The sequence below is a fragment of the Anomalospiza imberbis genome, chromosome 7, assembly GCF_031753505.1.
Source record: "Anomalospiza imberbis isolate Cuckoo-Finch-1a 21T00152 chromosome 7, ASM3175350v1, whole genome shotgun sequence".
Taxonomy (NCBI): Eukaryota; Metazoa; Chordata; class Aves; order Passeriformes; family Viduidae; genus Anomalospiza; species Anomalospiza imberbis.
The window spans coordinates 26,012,475-26,033,548 of NC_089687.1; the positions used below are offsets into that span (position 1 = coordinate 26,012,475).

The 21,074-nt window shown below is 37.8% G+C and overlaps 1 protein-coding gene across 4 annotated transcripts; it reads left to right on the top strand.

The window, feature by feature from the left end:
• The first annotated feature begins 604 nt into the window (after window positions 1-604).
• ZDBF2 (zinc finger DBF-type containing 2) lies at window positions 605-16,161 on the top strand. 4 transcript variants are annotated; one of them, XM_068196134.1, is made up of 8 exons: window positions 605-746; window positions 2,872-2,978; window positions 3,561-3,612; window positions 4,186-4,237; window positions 4,797-4,902; window positions 5,760-5,887; window positions 8,818-11,533; window positions 11,675-16,161. In XM_068196134.1, exons 2-8 carry the CDS (start codon window positions 2,955-2,957, stop codon window positions 11,714-11,716), a joined length of 3,120 nt encoding a protein of 1,039 aa, XP_068052235.1. In that variant the 5' UTR covers window positions 605-746; window positions 2,872-2,954; the 3' UTR covers window positions 11,717-16,161. The 4 variants fall into 4 exon arrangements, with proteins under 4 accessions (XP_068052235.1, XP_068052236.1, XP_068052234.1 ...); XM_068196135.1 differs by having other exon boundaries at window positions 8,818-11,398; XM_068196133.1 differs by having other exon boundaries at window positions 8,818-16,161.
• The last annotated feature ends 4,913 nt before the right edge of the window (window positions 16,162-21,074 follow it).

Sequence of the window (21,074 nt, forward strand, 5' to 3'; positions counted from 1 at the left end):
CACATAAGGGTGTTGTGTTGGCTTTGTGACTGCCTGGATTACTCAAATACCCTGCTGCTTCAGCATAATGACAGAAATATGCAACGGCTGGTTTCCCACAGGAGATGAAATAAACGTTCAAAACCCTATAAATGAAAATAAAAGAACCTGAGGTAAGGTCACATTCTTAAGCCCACTTATAAGCGAAGCAGCTCTGGCATTAACTCTGATAAAGTCAGACTTTAACATTCTGATAAAATCTACTTGAACAAGCCACACCATGTAAAGCAAGCTACTTTTAACGGCCGAAAATAAAACAAAATAAGGTAACGCTTTACCCTACTCTCAAGTACATGAAATAGTGTGATTTGAAGGAGAAAATGACTAGTACAGTTGTTGAAATAAAGCTTAGCCAAGAGGTAACTTTTCTGTAACCACAACCACCCGACCGGGGCTGACAAAAAGACGCCACCCCGAGGTGTTCCGGAGCAGCTTTCCAGCGCCTGTGCTGCAGGAAGCGAGGCTTTGGGGCGCCGAGCCAGCTCCCGACAGCCCGGCCCGCATGGCGGGCGCGGCCCGGGATGCCGGGCGGCCGGCGCGGCGCTCAGGGAAGGAAGCGCCCGAGCCGGGCCGGGAGCAGCGGCCCCGGAACCGCAGCTCCCGCCATTCCCTTCGCGGGGCGCGGCCCGCCGACCCGGAGCAGGAAGCAGAGGATGGCGTCCCTTGACCCCAGGGCGGCACTGAAGAGCGAACGGGGGATGATGGAGGTGAGCCGGCGCCGGCAGCGGGGAACGGGGAGCGGCCGGACGAGCGCACGGCTGCCTCAGCGCCCCCTCAGCGCCCGGCGGCGGGTGCCGGCTCCCGGCGGGGCGGGCGGAGCTCCCGCGGGCACGGCCGGCCCTGGTCCCTCGGCTGCCGGCCGGCCCTGCGGCTCCGCCCCGGGCGGCGGGGCCCGGCGGGAGACGGGGCCAGACGGGGCCAGGCGCGGCCAGACGGGGCCAGGCGCGGCGCGCACCGCGGGCTCGGTGCAGCCGGGACAGGAGCCGCGCCTTTCGGTGAGGCCGCGAGGCAGCGGCCGCTCCTGAGAGGAGCCGCCGCCTCCCCGCTGTGGCAGTGCTGGGGGAAGGCAGGTCCCTCTGTTCAGGGGAGGGACTTGTTCTCCCCCTGCCTGCCCAGCACAGTTGCTCTCCGGTGAAGGGGCGGCACAGGTGTTTATGAGGTGTATTTCGAGGAGCAGTTTTTATTGCCTTTTCACCCTTTTATTTTACTTGTTGTGGTGCAAGAGTGACACTGTCTGGAGAGTTTATCTGACGCCTTTGACACTCAGTTACTATCAGAACGCACCACTGATTTTTAAAAATTATTTTAAAATTTTTTAATGTGTACGTTTCATGCCTTTTGGTTGCATTGTTAAATATGATTCAAGTTTTTCATTCTCTGCCTGCTGTACACAGAGTAATTCAATGAAGCCAAAACGAGGCATTGGTTTTAGAGACAGCTGCTAAAATAGCTTGATTAGAAGTTTACAAAATCAAATATTTCTGTATGTAACTGGTTGTTTATACATTTGTTACAATGGAAAGGATTTTTTGGTTGTAAAACACTGAAGCTTAATCTTGAATAGTTATTTATTTACTCTTAATCCAACAGTTTAAGATAGTTCCCACTGTCAATATCTTAACTAAGGTAGAATTTTGCAGTCTTTCCTTGGAGATATGAAAAATCCTTTGTGGATTTATAGCTGTAGTCCCTGTTTTAAAAAAGTAAGGATCTCAGGCCATCCAGATTTTGGCAACATAAATAAGGCATCTACGTAGCAGATTTCCTTAATATTATTGGCTTGTGGGTTAAGCTTGACTTCAGATGCTAAGCAAGCTGTATATAGTTTTGAGTTCAGACTTATTTCTTTGTCCTGTACACTATGGTTTTTCAAAACACTGATATAAAGAGAATAGGTTTTCCTCTAAGAAATTCCTCTAAGACAATAGGTCTTCCTCCATCCTCCAACATACTGCAGTTACCACTGCTTAGCATCTTTGAGATGAAACTAAACGTTGGTGTGTCCAGGTGCTTTAAATCTCCTTTTGGGGCAGTGGATGGGGATGAATGGTTGTCGTGTCCCCTTCTGGCTGTGGAACTGCCTGACTGCCTCACCCATGGGGTAGCCGCCTCTGTGGTTGCTACACTCTTGACACATTTTTAGCTTTATCATATAAGATTGTATGTAAGACTTAAAATAGCAGGAAGTTGACTTCAAGCAGGTAGAACAAGTGATTTTACATAAGGCATCACTCATGAGTGGTAGTTTTCTGTGTTTTTCCTTCACTTTCTTTCGGGTCCTGGCAGTGTATAGGAAAGAACAGGACAACTGAGATCAGTTGATCTATCAGAAAAGCTTTTCTCAGCTGCCAGATGAAAAGGTTTATTTGAAAAGCCGAGGTTTCTTGTTTATTTTGTTTTTTAATATTATTACATAAATTGCAACACAGTGGGAAGTAGAAGGAGTTTGGTGTTTTGGTGGATTGTGTTGTTTTGGGGGGTGAGGGGGTGTTTAAATTGAGCTATGAAGATAGTCCTTCTGGCCATAACTGCTATAACAGCTCAGGTATTTTATCATGACCAGTGCATAGTCTGGGAAATGACAACAAAGTTTAGTACACAGGGCCCATGAGGAAGAAAGAAGAAACAAAGTTATTCCAGAAGGAATGGTTTACATTTATATCGGAAAGACTGTCAAAATTACTTGCCTATTAGAAAAGATGTGCTGCAGACTTAAAAAAGATTTGTTCAACTGTTTGCAAAATGGTACAGAAAAATTTGCATGTCTTAGGGCATGGAAAACGTACATTATTAATGTTATTTTAAAAGGCTCTTTAACTTTTGTGTTGCCAGATGGGATGAGAGAAGTGTCCTGCACTGCAGATGGCCTCCTGTTTGACATTTATTGCTTGCTAGTCTGAAGTCAGCTTTGGTGGATGAGGAAGGTTGGTGACTCTAAGGTAGATACTAGAAAGCTGATTTAATGTTTACATTCCATAGCATAAAAGGCCTCTGTGACACCTGGAAGTCCTTTGTGTTTGGACACCCTAAAGCACATAGCTGCTTGTTGCTGCAGTCATATTTTTATTAAAAATTGTGAGATTCAAAATTGATATGCAGATCTTTTAAGTAATAAGTATTACTTTTCCAGCCTAGATAATTACTTACTGTAGTATAGGTCTCATATGTGTTTTCTTACATATATCTCTTGTCTTAATTGTTAAGGCAACTGAGAAAATTAAGTAATGTAATTAATTTGACAAGGTTATTGCTTAATAACCTAACAGAGTGTGGGCTGTGCTCATAAGTATAGTATTTGATTTCATTAATTAAAAGTTAGCCCCTTCTATCAAAGCTAAAATATATTATTAAATGTAACATTAGGGTAACCTAGTAAAGCATAAGTTTCTTTTTAGAATGCAGCTTCATTTAAATCAGGTATTGGTCTATAGCTGAAACAGTTCAGACTTCTAAAGAGCATTGGAGCTTCAGGATACAGTGAGTATGAGGATGGACTGACTTTAAAAAATTTTTACTTACAGATGTTTGAGAGAATCAAACGACCTGATGAAGCTTCTGCTTCTTCGGCACAAGGTAAGAAGTTGTAAAAAGTTCAAAATAGTTTTTGTTGAAGTTACATTTAAAAATGTAATAACTATCAATAGAAGTATTAGTTAATCTTGTAGTTCAATTTCATACTTCGGTTTCTTAAATTTCATTACGGAACTTAGACGGAAGGAGTGACTTCTGAATCATCCACAAAGTTTCCATGTAGGTGTAATTTTCTTGTCCTGTTGAAAACTGTTTGAGACACTTTACATTTTATCATGGATGTTGCTGTACCAGTATAGATTGCCTAGTCTTGAACCCAGACAAATCAGTAGAAAAACTCACTCACCTCAGCTATGAAAGAGTAAAGCTTATTTTATGAAATTGTTGGATGAACTTTGCTGACAATAGAATCTCATCATGCTGTTTTGAACTTACTAAATCTTTTATCTTCCTTTAAAATAGTAGTTTTGACAAATGCAAGAGAAGTAGAGATGTAAGAGAAGTAGCTAGTGTGTGTAAAACTCTCCATCTCCACGATACTCTGTTGGTTTTTGTGTTTTCTACATGTGTGTTTGGTTGGTTTATTTCTTGGTTGTTCTTTTTGTTTTTCTGTAGGAATCCAAAGACATAGTGTTGAGGGCTCTCCACGACAGGACAGCAGTAGCAGGTAAGTTAGGTGATGATCTAACTGGCATCCAGCTTACTGCTTACCAAAGTAAAATGGGAAAATCTGCTTTTCAGGCTTATCTGTTACCTTGTGTAATGGATGACAGTGACACAAAATTGAGTGTATGATTGGAGGTCTTTTGTCTCTTACACCCGTGTACTGTTAAAAACTGTGGGGAAGGCGCATTGTAGTGCCCCAAACTACTATGTGGATGTGAAGTTTTTTTGGTCTTTTCTTTTATTTCAAAATACTAACAAACAGATGAATGAAAAGATGACTCTGCCTTTTTCTTTGGAGGCAGTTATTTTCAGATTTCAGCTAACTGTGCCTTCAAGCTGTTATTCTTTGTTCTGCATTTAAGGAAAAAGTTCTTCAGTGCCATTTGCTTGAGAATACTTTAAAATACATAGTCTCACTTACCATTACAATTCTAAAATGGAAACATTTATCTTGCAAGTTTTTCCCATCTCTGTAGTAAGATAGATATTTAGAATTTCCATGCTAAGGACATGGATTAAACAACCCAACATGTCTTGACAATATTACATGCTTCTTTCAGTTTACACAGAAGAGGACAAGAACATCCTCAGCCTAGAGCATCCACTGTGCAAAATAGACAAGGATACTGCAACTGTTGCCACGTACACTACAGTAATCTGGAACAGGTAAAACAGCTTCTGCATACTTTGGCAGCAGATAGCAAGGAGTACCTAAGGCTTTATCAACTCATAGATATCAGTTTCTATGCCGAACAACCAATACCGAGTGAAAAATAAGCGGTTTGTGAATGGCACAATATGTGCCCTCAGAAAGATACCTTGCTTATTTGTTACCTGTTGTAAAAGATGCTGATGGAGTGGCACAGCTGCTGCAGTCTGCTTTTCTGAAGTGCCACACAGCTCTGCATTGCATCCGTTATGGTTTTCTCTGTGTCTTTTATCTTGAGATCTCTATATATTTTAAAGTGTTGGGGTTATAGTAATATGTTAGATATCAAGGCTGGAGATGTTTGATCAACCATTTTTGGTTCTTTTGTCAGTCTCGTGTCTTACAGATTTTTTAAATGAGAAAGTAGAAGCCTATTTAATCTTCTGCACTTAAGAAAATTCTTGTTAATTTGAGTGAATTACAGGATGTTTGCTCATATGAATTTCAAGAATATTATAAGTAATTTATAGATACATTTATAATATTTGTTCTGGTTAAGAGACTTGTGAGCAGCTCTGAGATTTGTGAGAGTATTTGTACTAGTTAGAAGAGATTTGTCAGCAGCTACTAGAACCACTAATTTAAGTTCCAACTCAGAAAGGTGCTTCAATACATTTTAGTATTATTTGAGACTGCCTAAACATACTTTAAAATCTCAATTAAGATTATTTTAAAATAGTAAAATAAAATTTTTCTTTTTATTTAAGTATTTTCAGAGCAGTTGTGTAATGTTTAACCTAGGAAGGAATTTTTAGGAATAGGCCTGTGTGTTAGCAGTAGTATTAGACTAATCATCTGTTGCATCTTTCACCAGCATATTTTCAGCTCCCAGCACAGACATTTTACGACATACTGTAGGAATCGTACCGGTACCAGTAGCTTGATGGAGCGTTTCCTTCAAGATGTTTTGCAGCATCATCCCCACAGATACCATGACAGCAGGTATAATACAGAAGACTTACTTTTTTTAATATGTATCAGTGGAATGCATATGTTATGAATTCCTGTATTTGTTCTACTGCTGAGCAGTAAATTTGGTGCATTTGAGGTGAAACTTGCTCAGTGGAGACAATTGCTGTTTATATGAGGACAAAACTTCACTACTTAGGGATTTGAAACAACATCACTGATAGCATTATAAATGTGAAGACCTGAAAAAAGAAGGAATATATAGGTCAGCACTTACAGTGGCAGGCTGTATAATCTCACATGCATTTACAAATTCTTAAAATTTGAGCTTTATATGTTTTATTCTAAATATTATAATTCTGGGCCTTACATATATATATTTAGCAGTATATTTTACGTATGTTTAGAAAGAGTTCAAAATTTTGGTTTGTTGATTATGTCAGGTAAGTATTTACATGTTTATTTTTTCGTTATCCTTGCAGTTCACCCGTTCAATTAGTATTTGTATTACATTAATTGGCCAATTCATTAATGCTCAAATTTTGAAAAGTGTTCTCTTTTTTTATCATGTGCATGTTTCAGGAGTGATAAGAGGATCAGTGTGTTACATTTTTCTCTGTAGATAAAGGAAAATAAATTAAACCTCATTTGTTATGTTTTGAAAGGCAGACAAAAATTCCAGTTTAATGCCCGTACAGTTTCTCAATATACAACTCTGCTATATGTCTGACAAACAAGCAGAAGGGCGTTCTGTCTAAAAGCACTCATTGGTATTATCAGGAATGTGCTAGAAGTAGCTAATATGCATGTCTATACCAGACTAGCCCAGGACATGATGTTCACATCACTATAGGTAAATAAATTGTCCTCCCATCTTACATAAATAGATTTTATTGCACTATCAAGAATATTCAGCATTTTTTGCTGTGGAGAAAATATAGGATTCACTTTAAGACAGACTTCTCTGGAGGTGTCACTAATAAAAGGTTGTTGCTTTGGTGAATGACACCTACTAACAAGGAAAAACAAGCTATCCATGTTCTTCTAAGTTGTTGGAAGAAGGAATAGAATGAGAAAAATAATATACAAAAATCTAGATTAAGTTGGAGGAAGAAGGGGGGACAGTAATCCTAAATCTAGACAGAGTTTGGAGGAAGAAAAGCAAAGATTGAAAAGAAAGCATTAATAGATTTATGCTGTGGTCCTGCTCTGAAAAGAAAGTCATGGTCTTAACTGACACTTGAGGTAAGATTTTGATTCTCTTCTTTCTCATGTTAAAACACTCGGATTTATGTACAGTTTCACACAGTTCTTTAAACAGCTGTTTTTGCTATTTAGCTGAATTCATAAAAGGGATCTTTATGTGTCATTTTAAAAGATTATGGAAATATTTGTAAGACTTGATTTGTTTTACAGAACCAGTATACCTAGTAGTTATGTGGGAAAAGGAAAAATTCATCAGAGCTTTGCCTTATACTGAATTTCAAAGGATATTGTTGTTCTCCCCCAGTAAAAAAACAAAACAAAATCAAACACCCACAAACCACCAAATCATTCCTTCCGCCAAACACTTGGTATGTAATTTTTTTACCTAAGGAAATAGTATTGAGCATTTTAGAAAGTAAATCTTCATTCTGCTTAAGGGGGTAATTTGTAGCAAAACTGTCAAAATTTCCTAACTATATAAAACTGTCATTCTATTCATTTCCCCCCAGGGACATTTGCTTAAAAGTAATTTTTGAGAAGTGCTTGTCGGCTGTTAACTGAGCTAGAGACCTAGGAGTTGGCTATAGTTTCTCCATATGAAAATCTATTTAGTTTTATATTCAGTCTTTCAGCAAGGTCCAGATGCAAAGATGTTTCACACAAAGGTGGAAGAACTCTGAAGTTAGGAAGTTAAAAATTATTTCTGTTGCATCTGGCATTCCCTTTAGGTCCTATTTCAGAGGTGACCAAGAATTCATGAAAGGGCAAAGCAGCATTTCAGATGATAGGCATTGTTTGATCATCTCATGTATTTGGTTACTTTGCATTCATGTAGTAATAGTTCTTTTTTTAATATTTCATTATATGAGATTCCTCTTGCTTACTCAGTCCTATATCCCTTAGCTGTATGTAGTCTTAGTTATATAACCAAGGAAACTACTGTACTATAAAATTTGTTCACAATACTTCTGTTAGCTGATGTCTGCCATGTATTAAAGTAAGCATCTGTTTGGGTCTCACAAGGTAGTTGTAATTTTTGAGTGAAACACAATATTCTCTTCTTCAGTTGTATTTACATATTTAAAAAAATGTTTTCATTGGATTTGCCTGGCTGCTACACATTGAAGCCTTGTGGGTTCGTGTGTTGCATAGGAAAAATAGTCCATATCTGTCAGCTGTGTTAATTCTGGAAGACACAAACCCTTGTGTTTGAAGCAGTCTTAAAGACAGAACTGCCAGTTACAGAATATATAAAAATCTGTTGTCACAGCAAGGCTGAACAATCCTAACTTGGCTTCTTGCAGGTGTGAGTCAGAAGCTGTGGTATGTGTGTGAGAAATAGTAAACATGAAATTCCTTGGCCACATGTGCAAAGTTCCTATCAGGCAGCCGTGTTTTGTAGGGAAAAGGGCATTTATACTCAACAATGTTTTTATACTGTGTCCTATTATTATGTTCCATAATGCATAATGTTTCCATAAGGCCATTCTTAATTGATGATTGCATAAAGAGGGTGCTAGACTGATGCCCAAATTGTTATCTTTAGCTTTGTGGAGCATTTCCCCCTCCATAGTTGTAAAAAATTGAATGTCTCTGAGAGAGATAGAGCATCAGAAATAGTAATTTCAGTTTATTCATTAGAAGTGATGCTGTCTAGGTAATGACGCTTAAAAAATCCCCACGCTGCTGTTGTTTGAAAAATTTTAAGCATATTTACAGTATTTATCTAAGCTGTTTTTTTCTCTCCTCCCCTTTAGACCAACCTATGATGACATGCCATTCCCCATCACTCTGGAGGCTCCTAGGATTTCTTGTCTGTCCTCAGAAGAGATGCAGAAAAAGAGGAATAGTGATAAACAGGAGATTTCCAGCAAAGACCAGGAGTTCATTAGTGAAATAGGCTCTTCTGTTCCATGCCTGTCTCGTGAGGGCACAAAGAAAACTTTCGTTACACAAGCAGGTTTTCAAAAACTTCAAAGAGGCCAGGAACGTGTTCCAGGAATATCTCAGCAGTCTACTGGCATTTGTAGCGATAAGAAATGGGTAAATCTGAAACGTGCTCGAATTGCAGATCATAGCCATGAAGGTCAGTCTACAGCTGGGAGCCCTGTACCTCAGCAATTTTCTCTCAGTCCTACAAGCCACAGTTCCTCTGTTAATCCTAAAACGGGAAAAAATGTTAGGGATTTGACAGCATCAAATCTGTTTCTGCATAGTGGATGTGATAAAAGAGCAATGGAGGTCTGCAGTAAGGATGTGTTATTGAACCCACGCTTGAATCCTGCTCCAGCACTGGTTCACCCAAAATGCCCTTCAGTTTCTTATCAGAATCCTACACACAGCCACAGCAATTCTTCCTTTATTACCTCAGGTCAATCTCTCTCAAAGCGAGATAGTTTACGAACTCAGGATGAAACTTTGGTGTCTGATCTCCATCTCAGGGATACTGTGGGTATCAGCAGCTCCCTTGATCTTGGGACATCCCCACAACTAGCAAGATGCAAAAACATAAAGACAAACAGAGGTGATGAAAGTTCAGTGGATGAAACTATTGAAGATGTAATTGTGAAATACTGCCATGAAACTACACCTGAAGAAATTTATTTCAAAGAAGAGAATAATCCCAGTGTACCTTTTTCATCATTTCTGGACCATACTAATTTAGAGGGCTCTGAAATGAGTTTTGACTGTGATGCACCAATACAGGCAGGAACAGATTTACCCAAGGCAGCTATAAAAGATATAGAATTCCTGAAAGAGGTCCAGGTATGTTTGCAAGATAAAGACTATGGAACACAGCTCTCTTCTGTTCTAAAAACAGAGTCATTAGAGAAAATAGAAGCAGTGAAAAAGGATGTCGTAGTTCATTCCGAAGAACCAGTTCTTCCAGCCCTGCCTCACGTGCCTCCTTCTTTTGTGGGAAAAACTTGGTCTCAAATAATGTATGAAGATGATATAAAAATTGAAGAACTTGTGCGTGATTTCAGGGAAGGTCGTTTTCGCTGCTACTTTAACAGTGAATCCTCAGCCAATTGTACAGGGAAGAGAATGAAGAAGAAAAAGCAGAAGGATGAAAAAAGGATCAATATTATTGAGGGTAATAGAACAGAAAGTGTACCAGTTAAAGCATTGCCAGAATTTAATGATGCTTTAAGTGGTGGCTCTGATTTTGATAACCCATCTTTAGCCTCAGATACACTATGCAACCCACAAATTGTAAAAATGCCTAGGAAAAGGACGTGGCGCCTGGCTTCAAGGTGTCAGGTGGTTAAAGTCAGCCATGGCACCCAAACAAGTTTGCTGAACTACCCTATAGCAAAAAGGAAAATGTCTAGAAGGGAATCCGATCCAGCTGATCAGAAAGCAAGCATAGCATGGCTGGAGAATGAAAAAACTCCAAACATGAAAACTAGATTATGTGCCCTTAAACTTCCAGAATCCTATAGCAAGATCATGAGTCCTGTACAGCCCAAGACAGTGGTGTATGTACTCTCGTGCCCAGAGGTAAAACAGTGCAAAGGTAAACCTATAGATACTCCCAAAATGAGGAAAAATCATCACTCCACAGATAGCAAGGACTCTGTAAGATATAAATACAAACAGTGTTCTCTCAAGTATTATGACCCACTGACAAACCGAATTCTGAAAACACCTCCAAAGAGTACAGTTGGAGAAAAGGCCAAAAAGCCCTCCCATGTTCGACAGCTTTTCAGAAGTCTCAGCTTTGATGCAAACATGAAGAAACTAGCTGATACACAGAGAGAAAGCATGCCATCAAAGTCACTCAATTGGTCAGACTTCTGTAGTTCTTCTTCAGCATCTTTCCTGCCAGATCGAGATAAAGGGAATGATGCCGCCTCAAGTCAAAAGGCAGATGGACTGTCTGTTACCACAGAAAGAACAGATTGTCTTGTATCTGAGAACTCTTTTAAACACCTAATCATTTCACCTTTGAACTCTGTGATAGAAGGAGATTATAGATTAATTCCATTTAATAGAATTACCAAAACTCCTCTGACCTCCATCAGGAGTGAGTGGTCAGAGAGGGAGACTCCAAAAGCAATATGGAAGAGAAAAGAAGGCACTAACAAAGAACCAGTTTTTTCCAGAAAGGCTGCAGGATCTAAGTCTGTCAGATGTACTCTTGCAAGGAGAGGAAACAGAGTAACCACAGGCAAACAAACATCAAGAACTAAAAAACAGCAGAAAGAGGGGATGAGAAGACAGCTTCAGTCTTGTGCCCAGAAATCTGCTTTCTCCATCCATAGGTGCCAGACAAGGAAAACTACAGTGGGAAAGCACCCTAAGAAAGAAAAGCCTGATGCTAAAAAATTAAAGGTGAGGAGGAAACCAAAAAGGGCCTTTCTGAACTCAACAGTTGTAACAGGGATTCCTGAAAAAAGGCAGAAAGTCACATCAGAATCTTTTCCCAAGAAACAAGAGCAAGCTTCCTCCAAAGTCAAGAACTGGGAAGTAAGTGGAGATCGGGGTCATCCTGGCAGTGTGAACCGGCCCTCTAGGAGAACTTCTGCTGTACCATTGCTTCGAAACTGTCTTGTTCTACCAGGTGAGAGCTAGCTACCAAAAGAACTTTTTTTTTTCTTTTTTTTATAGCCAGCACCTGGAAGAAGGAAGGAGAAAAAAAAGAGGTCATAGACAATGCAGTTGAAGTGCTAGAGCTTCAGAAAGCGCAAAGCCAGTCTAATGTGAAATAAATACACGTGTAAACTCAGCTCTTGCTCCTGGAATATGGGGACACAATGTATTGCACTGTTCTGCTGTGTAAAGCTGCAGAAGTTGTGTATTTGACTTAAAAGCACTTATAATTATATTTACTACTCTTCACCTGTACATCAGCAAAATGACCTTGAATGGTATCATATTGTTATTATGGTATTATCAGTGCGTAACAGTGCACTATAATAAGGTAATTTAGAAGCTGTGTTAATTAATTGTGCCTATTTTAATTTTTTTACGTAATTCTAAAGTGCAGAAGATGACTCAGTTGCTATGCTAGAAATTTAATGAAGATACATCAATCAGGGCTGAATTCTGTGTATGTATTTTGTGTATATGTGCACCTTCTTCAACACATAATATATACTTGCCTGTGGAATGGCACTAAAATTAATACAGTATGATACAATTCAGATCAATTCAATGCTTTCTTGAAATGAAATATAATTTTACACATTTTTGTATTGACTTCTTTGTTCCTGAAATCATGTCCAAATATTTTATTTTTGGACTGAAAGTCACTGTGGGCTCTCATCAAGCAATAATGGACCATGCTGGTAAGAAAATATGTCTCCTTAGGGGACTGTTCAAATGGTAGTAGCTGAAGTGAAATCTTGAATTCTAAAAGAAATATAGGGTTATATTTGGGGGCTTTTTTGTTTGTTTTTAACACCTTGTTGATTAAATTTGTAGGTGAATTTCACATTCCTTAGTGGGGGGGATGGAAAAGTTATAATGCAAACAAATAGCAGTAAGTTGTTTTAGAATGTCAGCCTTGAGTTTGGGGTTCTGTGCTTTTCTGGCTTTATTTGGTGTAGTGTTGGTTAAATTTTTATGGACTAGAGTTCAAACTTTCTAAATTTTCAGTTAAATATTTAAATAAACCTAACACAGCATCCATCTAAATGTACTAGAGGTAAAATATTTGGTTAAAAAACCTGGTTGAATTAAAATTATATTCCATAGAGATTCAAGTTTGGCCACTGATGTTCCATCTACTATGGTTTTATGGCAAAAAAAAAACCCAAACCCATGGTGTTTTAGCTTAGTTTTCTTTCTTTTTTAATAGTTGTTATGATGACAGTTTATTTGATGTGGTTAGGAGACATAAAGCCAGTCTTATGGATGTTTCTGTGATTTAAAACCTAAGATTAATGGTTTATTTACAGTAAATTAAGCACACAGTTAAACATCATCATAATCCAGGCTTTGGTTTTCAAATCTTCAATGTGATATATTATATAATCTATTTTACCTTGAAGGTCTTCATAAATTCTCTAGTGGTACAATACATTTTTCAGAACACAAGAAAAATGTGGAAAAGACCAGACCCTGCTGTCTCTGGCATTGAACATATCTGTGCATTTTCCCCTCAGAAAACAAACTGTTCTTGATTCTTCATTCACTTCTTTCTGAAGTGTCAAGGGTCACAGATTTGGGCTGAGATAAAAGTGGACTTGGTAATGGTTAATTTTATTATACAGTATCTGAAGGAAATATAAAAGCTGTCATCATAAACCACATGTTCGGAGACTATTTTGAGGATGGTTTTAATGTATATGCGTATTTCCTAAGATAAATAAAAGATGTGCATGTGTCAGCTGGAAGTTACGTTCCTTTACAAGTCAGATATGGTCTGACAGATGTTTTATTTAATTTATTTTATTTTTTATATAAAAGTTGATTTCTTTGGATGACTTTTCCTATGGTTGTCAGTAGACACAGAATCTTATGACTGTATTGCAAGTCACTGGAAAATGAAGGGCTATAATACAAATTTTTATAGCCCTCAACTAATTGTGCCTGTATAATTTAATATTTTGTCTAATATAAAACTGATGTTTTTAAAGCAAAGTTTTAAAGGAATGGTTTTTATAGAAAGGCTAATTTTTAGATAAAGCAAAAGAAGATTTTTAAATAAAGTTTGTTTAAAGCAAAGCTTTAACTATAGATAAGTCCCATTCTAACATATTTTTATGATACAAGAATGTTTTCCTATCTGACTTCTTGTTTAATTTTCACAGTATTTCACATGTGAAGAGCATGAATTATTTTTTGTGTGAATAAGTTTTAATGCACATTGTACTTTAAGAACACTAGTGTGTATTTGTTTAGAGTCAAAATACTGTTCTCCATACTCATTCATTGTACATTTGTCTTATTCCAGTGCACAACTTCCCCTTGAAATCTTGTGTAATAAAGATATGTTGAGGACTATAAAATTACTAATATTTTTAGACTGCAATGTCTTTTGTTTTTGGTAATAGACTCGCTTATCAGGGTGGGATTTTTAGAAGAAAAAATGTTATATTTAAATAAGAGTGTAAGTAGCTATATATTTTCCTTAAAAAGAAAAAAAAAGAAAAAATATGTAAGAATTTATTAGAAGAATAAGACTTGAGGTACAAGTCTGGAAACATTTATGTGGTTGACATTGTCAGAATAAGTTTTACTGTAGGCTTGGATGTCGATCTGTGCCTCACTTCTGAATATTCAGAAACCTCTTCTGTGCATGCTCAATGACCACTAGGAAAAAGAGGAAAGACTGTGATATGAGAAGTAAAAGCAGAAACTGCTTTGGAAAGAGAATTATGAACATATTTGCAAAACAAAATATTGCAAAGATACTCAGTATCATGTGCAAGAAGGAGAAAACTCTGGGGTCTTGAGAAATAGGTAAGCACTTACCTGTTAGACAAGTAATACAGTTTCTGCCCTTATGGAGTAGAATAGAACATTGTGTCATTAGCAGCATGGCCGATACTTCAAAACATGGTTGTGAAGTCTACAGCAATGGCAAACTTGAGAACTGAAATATTTTCCTCTCCAAAATTGGTGGGTGGGTTGGTTGTTTTTGGGTGATATTTCTTGTTTCTGTGTTTGGTTGTGTTTCTTTTTTTTCCTTTTGTGTTTTTTTTTTTTTTTGGGAGGGGGGACTGGGTTCTTTTAATGTTAGTGGACAGAGATGTTTTGTTGGTATTTTTGCATGTCTTAATATAGAGAAGCAGGAAAAGAGCTGGAGTAGAGAGGAATAAAGTCATGCTTTTTGAATTAAATTGGCAGCAGTTAGAACCAGTACCTTCTTTAATATTTGAGAAAAATGTTACTATGTCTTCTTCAGTACATATGCAATTTTGACCTGTAAGTTCGTAGTTTTTATTATACATTTCATAATATTTAAAAAGTCGTTTCCCACATAAAGTACTCATTCAACCTTTCAAAACAGTTTTATTCTAAGCAGATAAATTTTTATTATTCATTAGAATTGTGAACCATGAGTGCGACCCTGTTGTATTGTGCCAGGTGCTAACCACACATAAAGTGGCAATCCCCCAAAACTTTAGATAGCTGACACTTGCATCTTGCAGTTCTTCAATTAATTTTCTGATAGGACTTTTTGCTCTCTTGTTCTTTCTGACAGGTTTGTATCCAATGTTCTGGTAATTGTGTTATGAAAGTACCCCTCTCTGGGACTCAGATAAATGAGGTATTTCTGTTTATAATGAGCCTATGGCTTCATCTGAAATTGTGTTTAAGTTTCATGCTGAATTTTTGCCCAAATGAGAATGTATTTTGTGGTTTTCATGTTGTTGTTATCGATAATGTATTTTGCAATAATTTTGCTTGATGTTGTAATTTTTTATCTGCTTCTGTATCTCTTCTGTCTGTGGTCATTTGACAATATGTGGTTTTCTAAGGATACAGCGATACTACAGACTTATCCAGTGCTGCTGCTGGATGTTCTTTCTCTGTATTTTCTGCTTATTTTAGTTCAGATTTGTTGGTTCCATTGTTTTTCTCAGCCATGTATTTGGATTTTTTTTAATGTTGTAAAGAGCTAAATTTCAGGGCAGTATGTTCTGTTTGGAAGTAAATCAGTGACAGGTGACAGAAGAGGGTGCTGTCCCAGTCTGAAGAGCAGAGGGCAGGTTGGCATGGGTGCTCCTGGGCTTAGGAGTCTGCTTTACCCCACTGAATGCTGTGAAACAGGAGTAGGATGATGATTTTTGATTTCTTTGCCTGTCTTCCTTTCTTCTTCCCTTAGGGTCACTCTGCCTGAGAACAAAGTAATCTGAACTCATACTGGAAATAAGGGGTTTTCAGCTTTTGGTGTTTTGGGGATAGGTAGGAAAAGTAAAATGTATCTCTTTCACTAATGTAACTAAAATCACTGAATTTTTGCCTTTAATGTTTTACCTGCTGAATTACAGCATTCTTGATAATATTTTTCAGAAAAAAATTTGTAATAGCATAGTTCTGAGCATGCCCAGAAGCAAAGGTTTTGTTCTTTGTTTGTTTTGCAGTTATAAATTCATTCCTTCCTTCAGGAGAGCAAATATTGTTTTAATAAAATAAAGACTGAATATGTACTTTTGGAGTTTCTTTATTCTTGAAGTGGAATTTACCTTGAAGCTATTTGCAATAATTTGTTGTGGAAAGAACGCAACAGCATGCTATGGAATAAGCTACTACTCTGAAGGCAGGCAGTCATAATTTAAACAACTGTTCACAATGGGGTGATATCTTGACTCAGAGAGGCCAAGATTCATCCTATTCTGTGCCAGCTGAAGCAATGACACCCTAGGATGGCATTGAAAAGATGATAGATAAATATAAAATGTCTGACTTCATTTTGGCAGCATAAAACCAAGAAGCCCCAACCACATGGCAAGCCAGATGCCTGCAGTGCTTATTCATTAAGGTTTTTTTGAGAATGTGCACTCACTATATGAGGGCAGGGGCTGGAAGTATTATAGTCTTAAGCAGCTTTCTACTTTATGCAAAATAGTTTGGCATCTGTAATCATAGACCAAATTAATGCAGGCATAACTCTCTTCTAAACTGTGTGCAACAGTACTTTTAAGAGTATGGTAAACAGATTACTGGAATGCCTTGAACAGTATAATACCTTGTTCTATAAATTTGGTAGTCATTTGCTGTTTGTAGCAGTGCCTGTTTAAACCAGTGTGGTTTTTTTTTTACAGGAGCAACACACACAGATGTGTCAGATCAGTAAATGGCTGAGAAGCTGAGGCATGTGGTTTCCTGAGGCCTTAGTAAGTCATAAAATTTCAGGACACACTTGGCAGTTTTCAGTCCATACTTGAAAATATCCATGTATTATGTTTTTGGCTGAATGAAGTCAATACTGTGCTATCAAATAGTGATTAACTAAAGAAATAATTGTTGAACCACCTAAACATGGAGTTGCAAACATGATACTATAACCAAAGTTTAAGTCAGGTGATTGCTCTTTCATGGGAAATATAAGCAATTAACAATATGCTTATAGAGTGTATAAGGGAGATCCAGTCCAAATTGGTGTGTTTGAGAGTTATGATGGAATTAATAGCATAGTTTTAGTTGGCTTGGGATTCACTGGAGTAATTAGTGTTATAATTGTTGTGTTTTGATGGTTCTGGAAGTCGTAATTATTTTCTTGGAGTGCAGAAGCATTTTTCATGAAACGTACTAACACATCATTATTGCAGTTTGTTATTTAACAGTTTCAGCATTTCTAAACTTAGGTTCTTTTTTTTCAGTGTTCTACCCTTAAGGAAAGCTGAAGAACAGCTTTTCCCAAATACTGGGATTCATAAACAGGTTTTTCAGTATCACACATCCTCAAATATAAGTGCACTTTAATGTTTTAAAGTCAGCTTCTTGTATTTGCTATATCATACTGCATTAATGTTGGCACTGGTACATCTGAAAATGTTGGTTTTAGCTTACTGAGTTATGATTAATATTGTACAAAAAAGTTGCAGAATCAAAATACACCCTTGCTAGGCCATGCAGAGAGCTTAAATACTGTGCTGGCCTGGAGATTGTGCTGTAAGAATGAACAGAGAAGCTGAAGCTGTGGATGCAAGGCGTGTGTATGTCTTGCTTTTCATTACACTGAAATTTTAAGATGAAGAGGGAGGTAGAAGTGATGCATAAGACTTAAATATTTATTTTAGATTGGAACTAGATCAATGAATATTCAGCTTTGGGGGGTTTTAGCTTGTTTTGGTTTGTTTTTATAATGTTTATTTTATCTGAACCTTGGCAAACAGTTGTCAAAATCCATCTTCTCCTATCGTGGTGCAGCTCAGAATCTATCGCTCACTCTTTTGGAATGTTACTTTTATTTGCTTAATGCATGGATAATACTTCTCTTTGCTGGTGCTTGTTTCATACTTTCAGCCACTGGTAAGAGGGGAGAAATGTTTGTAACAGAGGTTGTACACATACATGCTTTTGCAGGCTAAAGAGAAACGTTGTAAGGCAGTACATGGCTACCAGCAGATTTCTCCACATGCCAAAAGGAGCTGTGTTAAAATTCAGGCCTAATGATGAGTAATAAATCAGTTGCCCAAATGGTGATAGAAACACTTTTCATTTTATTGGCATTAGTTGGAATCTGCATATAATTAAAAATAAACATACTGACTTTTTGGTGACAGTTATTTTATAGATTTCTAAATGTGTCTAGTGCTTTAATTTTTCGATCTATTCTAGCAAATTGTCGTTTCCTGAGTTATTGCCAACACACTCTAGTTCTGATTGAATCTGGAGTCAGGGTAATAATGGAGTCAAAGTCAGCATATTTTTACCTACCACAATTAGTTACTGTTCATGCAGCACTTTCTGTGGATGTAAAGAACTCTTAAGTGTTTCATATTATCAAGAATTATCTTCTGTATTATTCTTATTTTAGACATTAGTGTTAAATTTATTTTAAAAAATGCATGGATACATTTATATTTTTGTGAATATAAATGCGTATTTGTCATTGATAAGAACAATATTTTTTTTTTTTAGAGCTCAAAGGACGGCACTAATGAAACAGTATTTTATGTATTTTTATTTCCAATTATACAGACACTATTAACATTTTCTGTGCTTAGCAAATTTCTGGTTTTCCTCCCTCACACTCCACCATTTTAAAATAAGAATTCATCTGCAATGCAGAGTTCTCCATCTTTATTTTCTCAGAGCAGGGTGTGATGAGTGTCATCCGGCTGTATCACGAAGATGGTTTTATGTAATTATGTAGTTATTGCATATGCCTTCATAACTACCTCTGCCTTTTCATGGAAACTGTAAAGGAGAGCCAGGATCTCTGTCTGGCCCTCATCCTTTTGTCTTGTTTTATTGCCCACCCCATCCTTCTCAAGCTCTCTATGCAGCCAATGGGTCAGCTCCCCTCTTTTCCTTTATTTTATTGATCTCTGCAGTATGTTGGAAAACAACCATTTTTAATTTGCAGGGAAAAATGAGTTGAAACCATTTTCAACCATTTTTTTCTGTTAGAGACTCACATTCTAGTGCATGTGTGAGGAAACAGCAAAATTCTGATTTCTATTTTGGCAAGCCTTGTGTTCCCACCATCTCCCCTAAGCTCACAGAAGCTCAGGAAGGGCTGAGGTTGGCAGGCACCTCTGGTGGCCATCTGCTCCAATCCCCTGCTCACAGCAGGCTCAGCTGGAGCAGGCTGCTCAGGGCCAGCCACATCCCACGGATTCTGAGCATCTCCAAGCATGGACATTCCACAGCCTTTCTGGGCAACCAGTTCCAGCACCTGGCCACCCACACCCTCACAGTTAAAAAGGTTTTTATCTCTGTGTTTAAACAGATGTGTTTCAGTTTGTGCTCACTACATCTTGTTCTTTTCCCCAAGCTCTGCACGTTTGTTCCCTGGGTGGTAGCTGGACCAGTGCTCGTGCTGAGAGTCCCTCGGGGTGCTGGCACTGTCCACAGGGGCTGTGGGGAACAGCTGGCACTGACATCCTTGCCCAGCTGTTCCAGGGGAGATTTTCTTCAAGTGAGGAGCCCAGCTCATAAAGGTGAAAGGGCCAGTGAAGACCCATGTGAGGTTTGGTTTTCCTGGGTTTACCTGGCTTCTGTGGCAAATCGAGTCCTGTAAGCCAACTTTCTAATGCTTGATCCTTCTTTTTATCCTACAGGTGTTGGGGTGTTTACATTTTTTTTTCCTTTTCCCCACCAGATTTTTCCTTTTTTCTCTTGAATATTTGAAGTATTTGATTTGCTGACTGAAAATCTAAAACTTCATACTTATGTGCTACAATTACAATTTTGTTACAAGTCTCTACACTTCTTACGTATGCTCTCTCAATGCCTTTTTTGCTTTTAGCTCCATTTGCTCTTGATTGAGACTTCTGTTTTGGTTTACACTGAGTCCAAGATTTTGCTCTAACTGGCTTAGTATTAATTTGGTTTGATAAATATTTTACAAACATGGCATCCAGGGTAACTTGCTGTGGTTTATTTTGTTGCAGCTTTTTTACACTATCTTATTGTTTGTTTTTCTTCTTTCTTTTTTCATGGACTTTCTTGCCTGTGTTCATAAAGAGCTTCTGTTTGGTTTCCCACTGCTGATAATTAAATGGCTTTTAATGAGGAGGGCTGGAGGAGCGGGAGTTAAAAGAGCCCTCTTTTGCTGACTTGTGCTGTCATTGCCGTCTCCAAAGCAGGCTAGTGGCATTGTGCAAAGACCCGGGCTTTTATCACTTTGTCACTTTATCTCCTTTATTAAGGATAAGGGATATCAACTCTGTAAGAAATATAGGTACGTGGATTAAAAATCTTGTAGAACAGCTAGAATAGTAACATTAGATTATCACATTTTGCCACTGTACTCTCTCCTAAGTTTGCTGTGAACAAAACCTTGATAAATTTGTGTCAGCAGAGTGATGATGTTACAAACATTCCCAGTGTGAGAGCTTGCAATGTTTGTCCCTCCTTTTATGCTTAGATTTCTCTTTAGGAGGGCATTTGATTTTCATTTTCTTTTTGTTTGAGTACTGTGGCTGTCTCTGTCATTAGTCTTAAGTTCTTTCTCTTAGTCCATCTTAGATAGAATGAGAGTGCTGTATCTTTTCTTTGTTAAAATACTTATTTCTCTTAAGTTTTCAGGAGGAAATAATTAACATTTGTCCAAAAGTGGCTTGTAAATCTGAGCTCCCCTTCATCAGTTTGTGTGAAACTTAGTAAATTCTTTAATTACATCTGAAGAGGAGGGGAAGGCGTGAATCTGCAACTCACTCTGAAATTTTCTGCGAAGTACTTAAATTGTGGTGGGTTTGAGTTGTTTTTCTCCTTTCTCTTTCTTCAGCACTGTTTTAAAGAGCTACTTTGTGCTTTTAGCAATGTCTCAACAGTCAAAATTTTCAGCCTGTAAGTGGATTTGAAAGGACTGAGTAGTAAAATTCAAGCACAAGTTGACTGGATTTTAACTTTCATTTTCATGTTTTTAACACTTAGAAGTGAA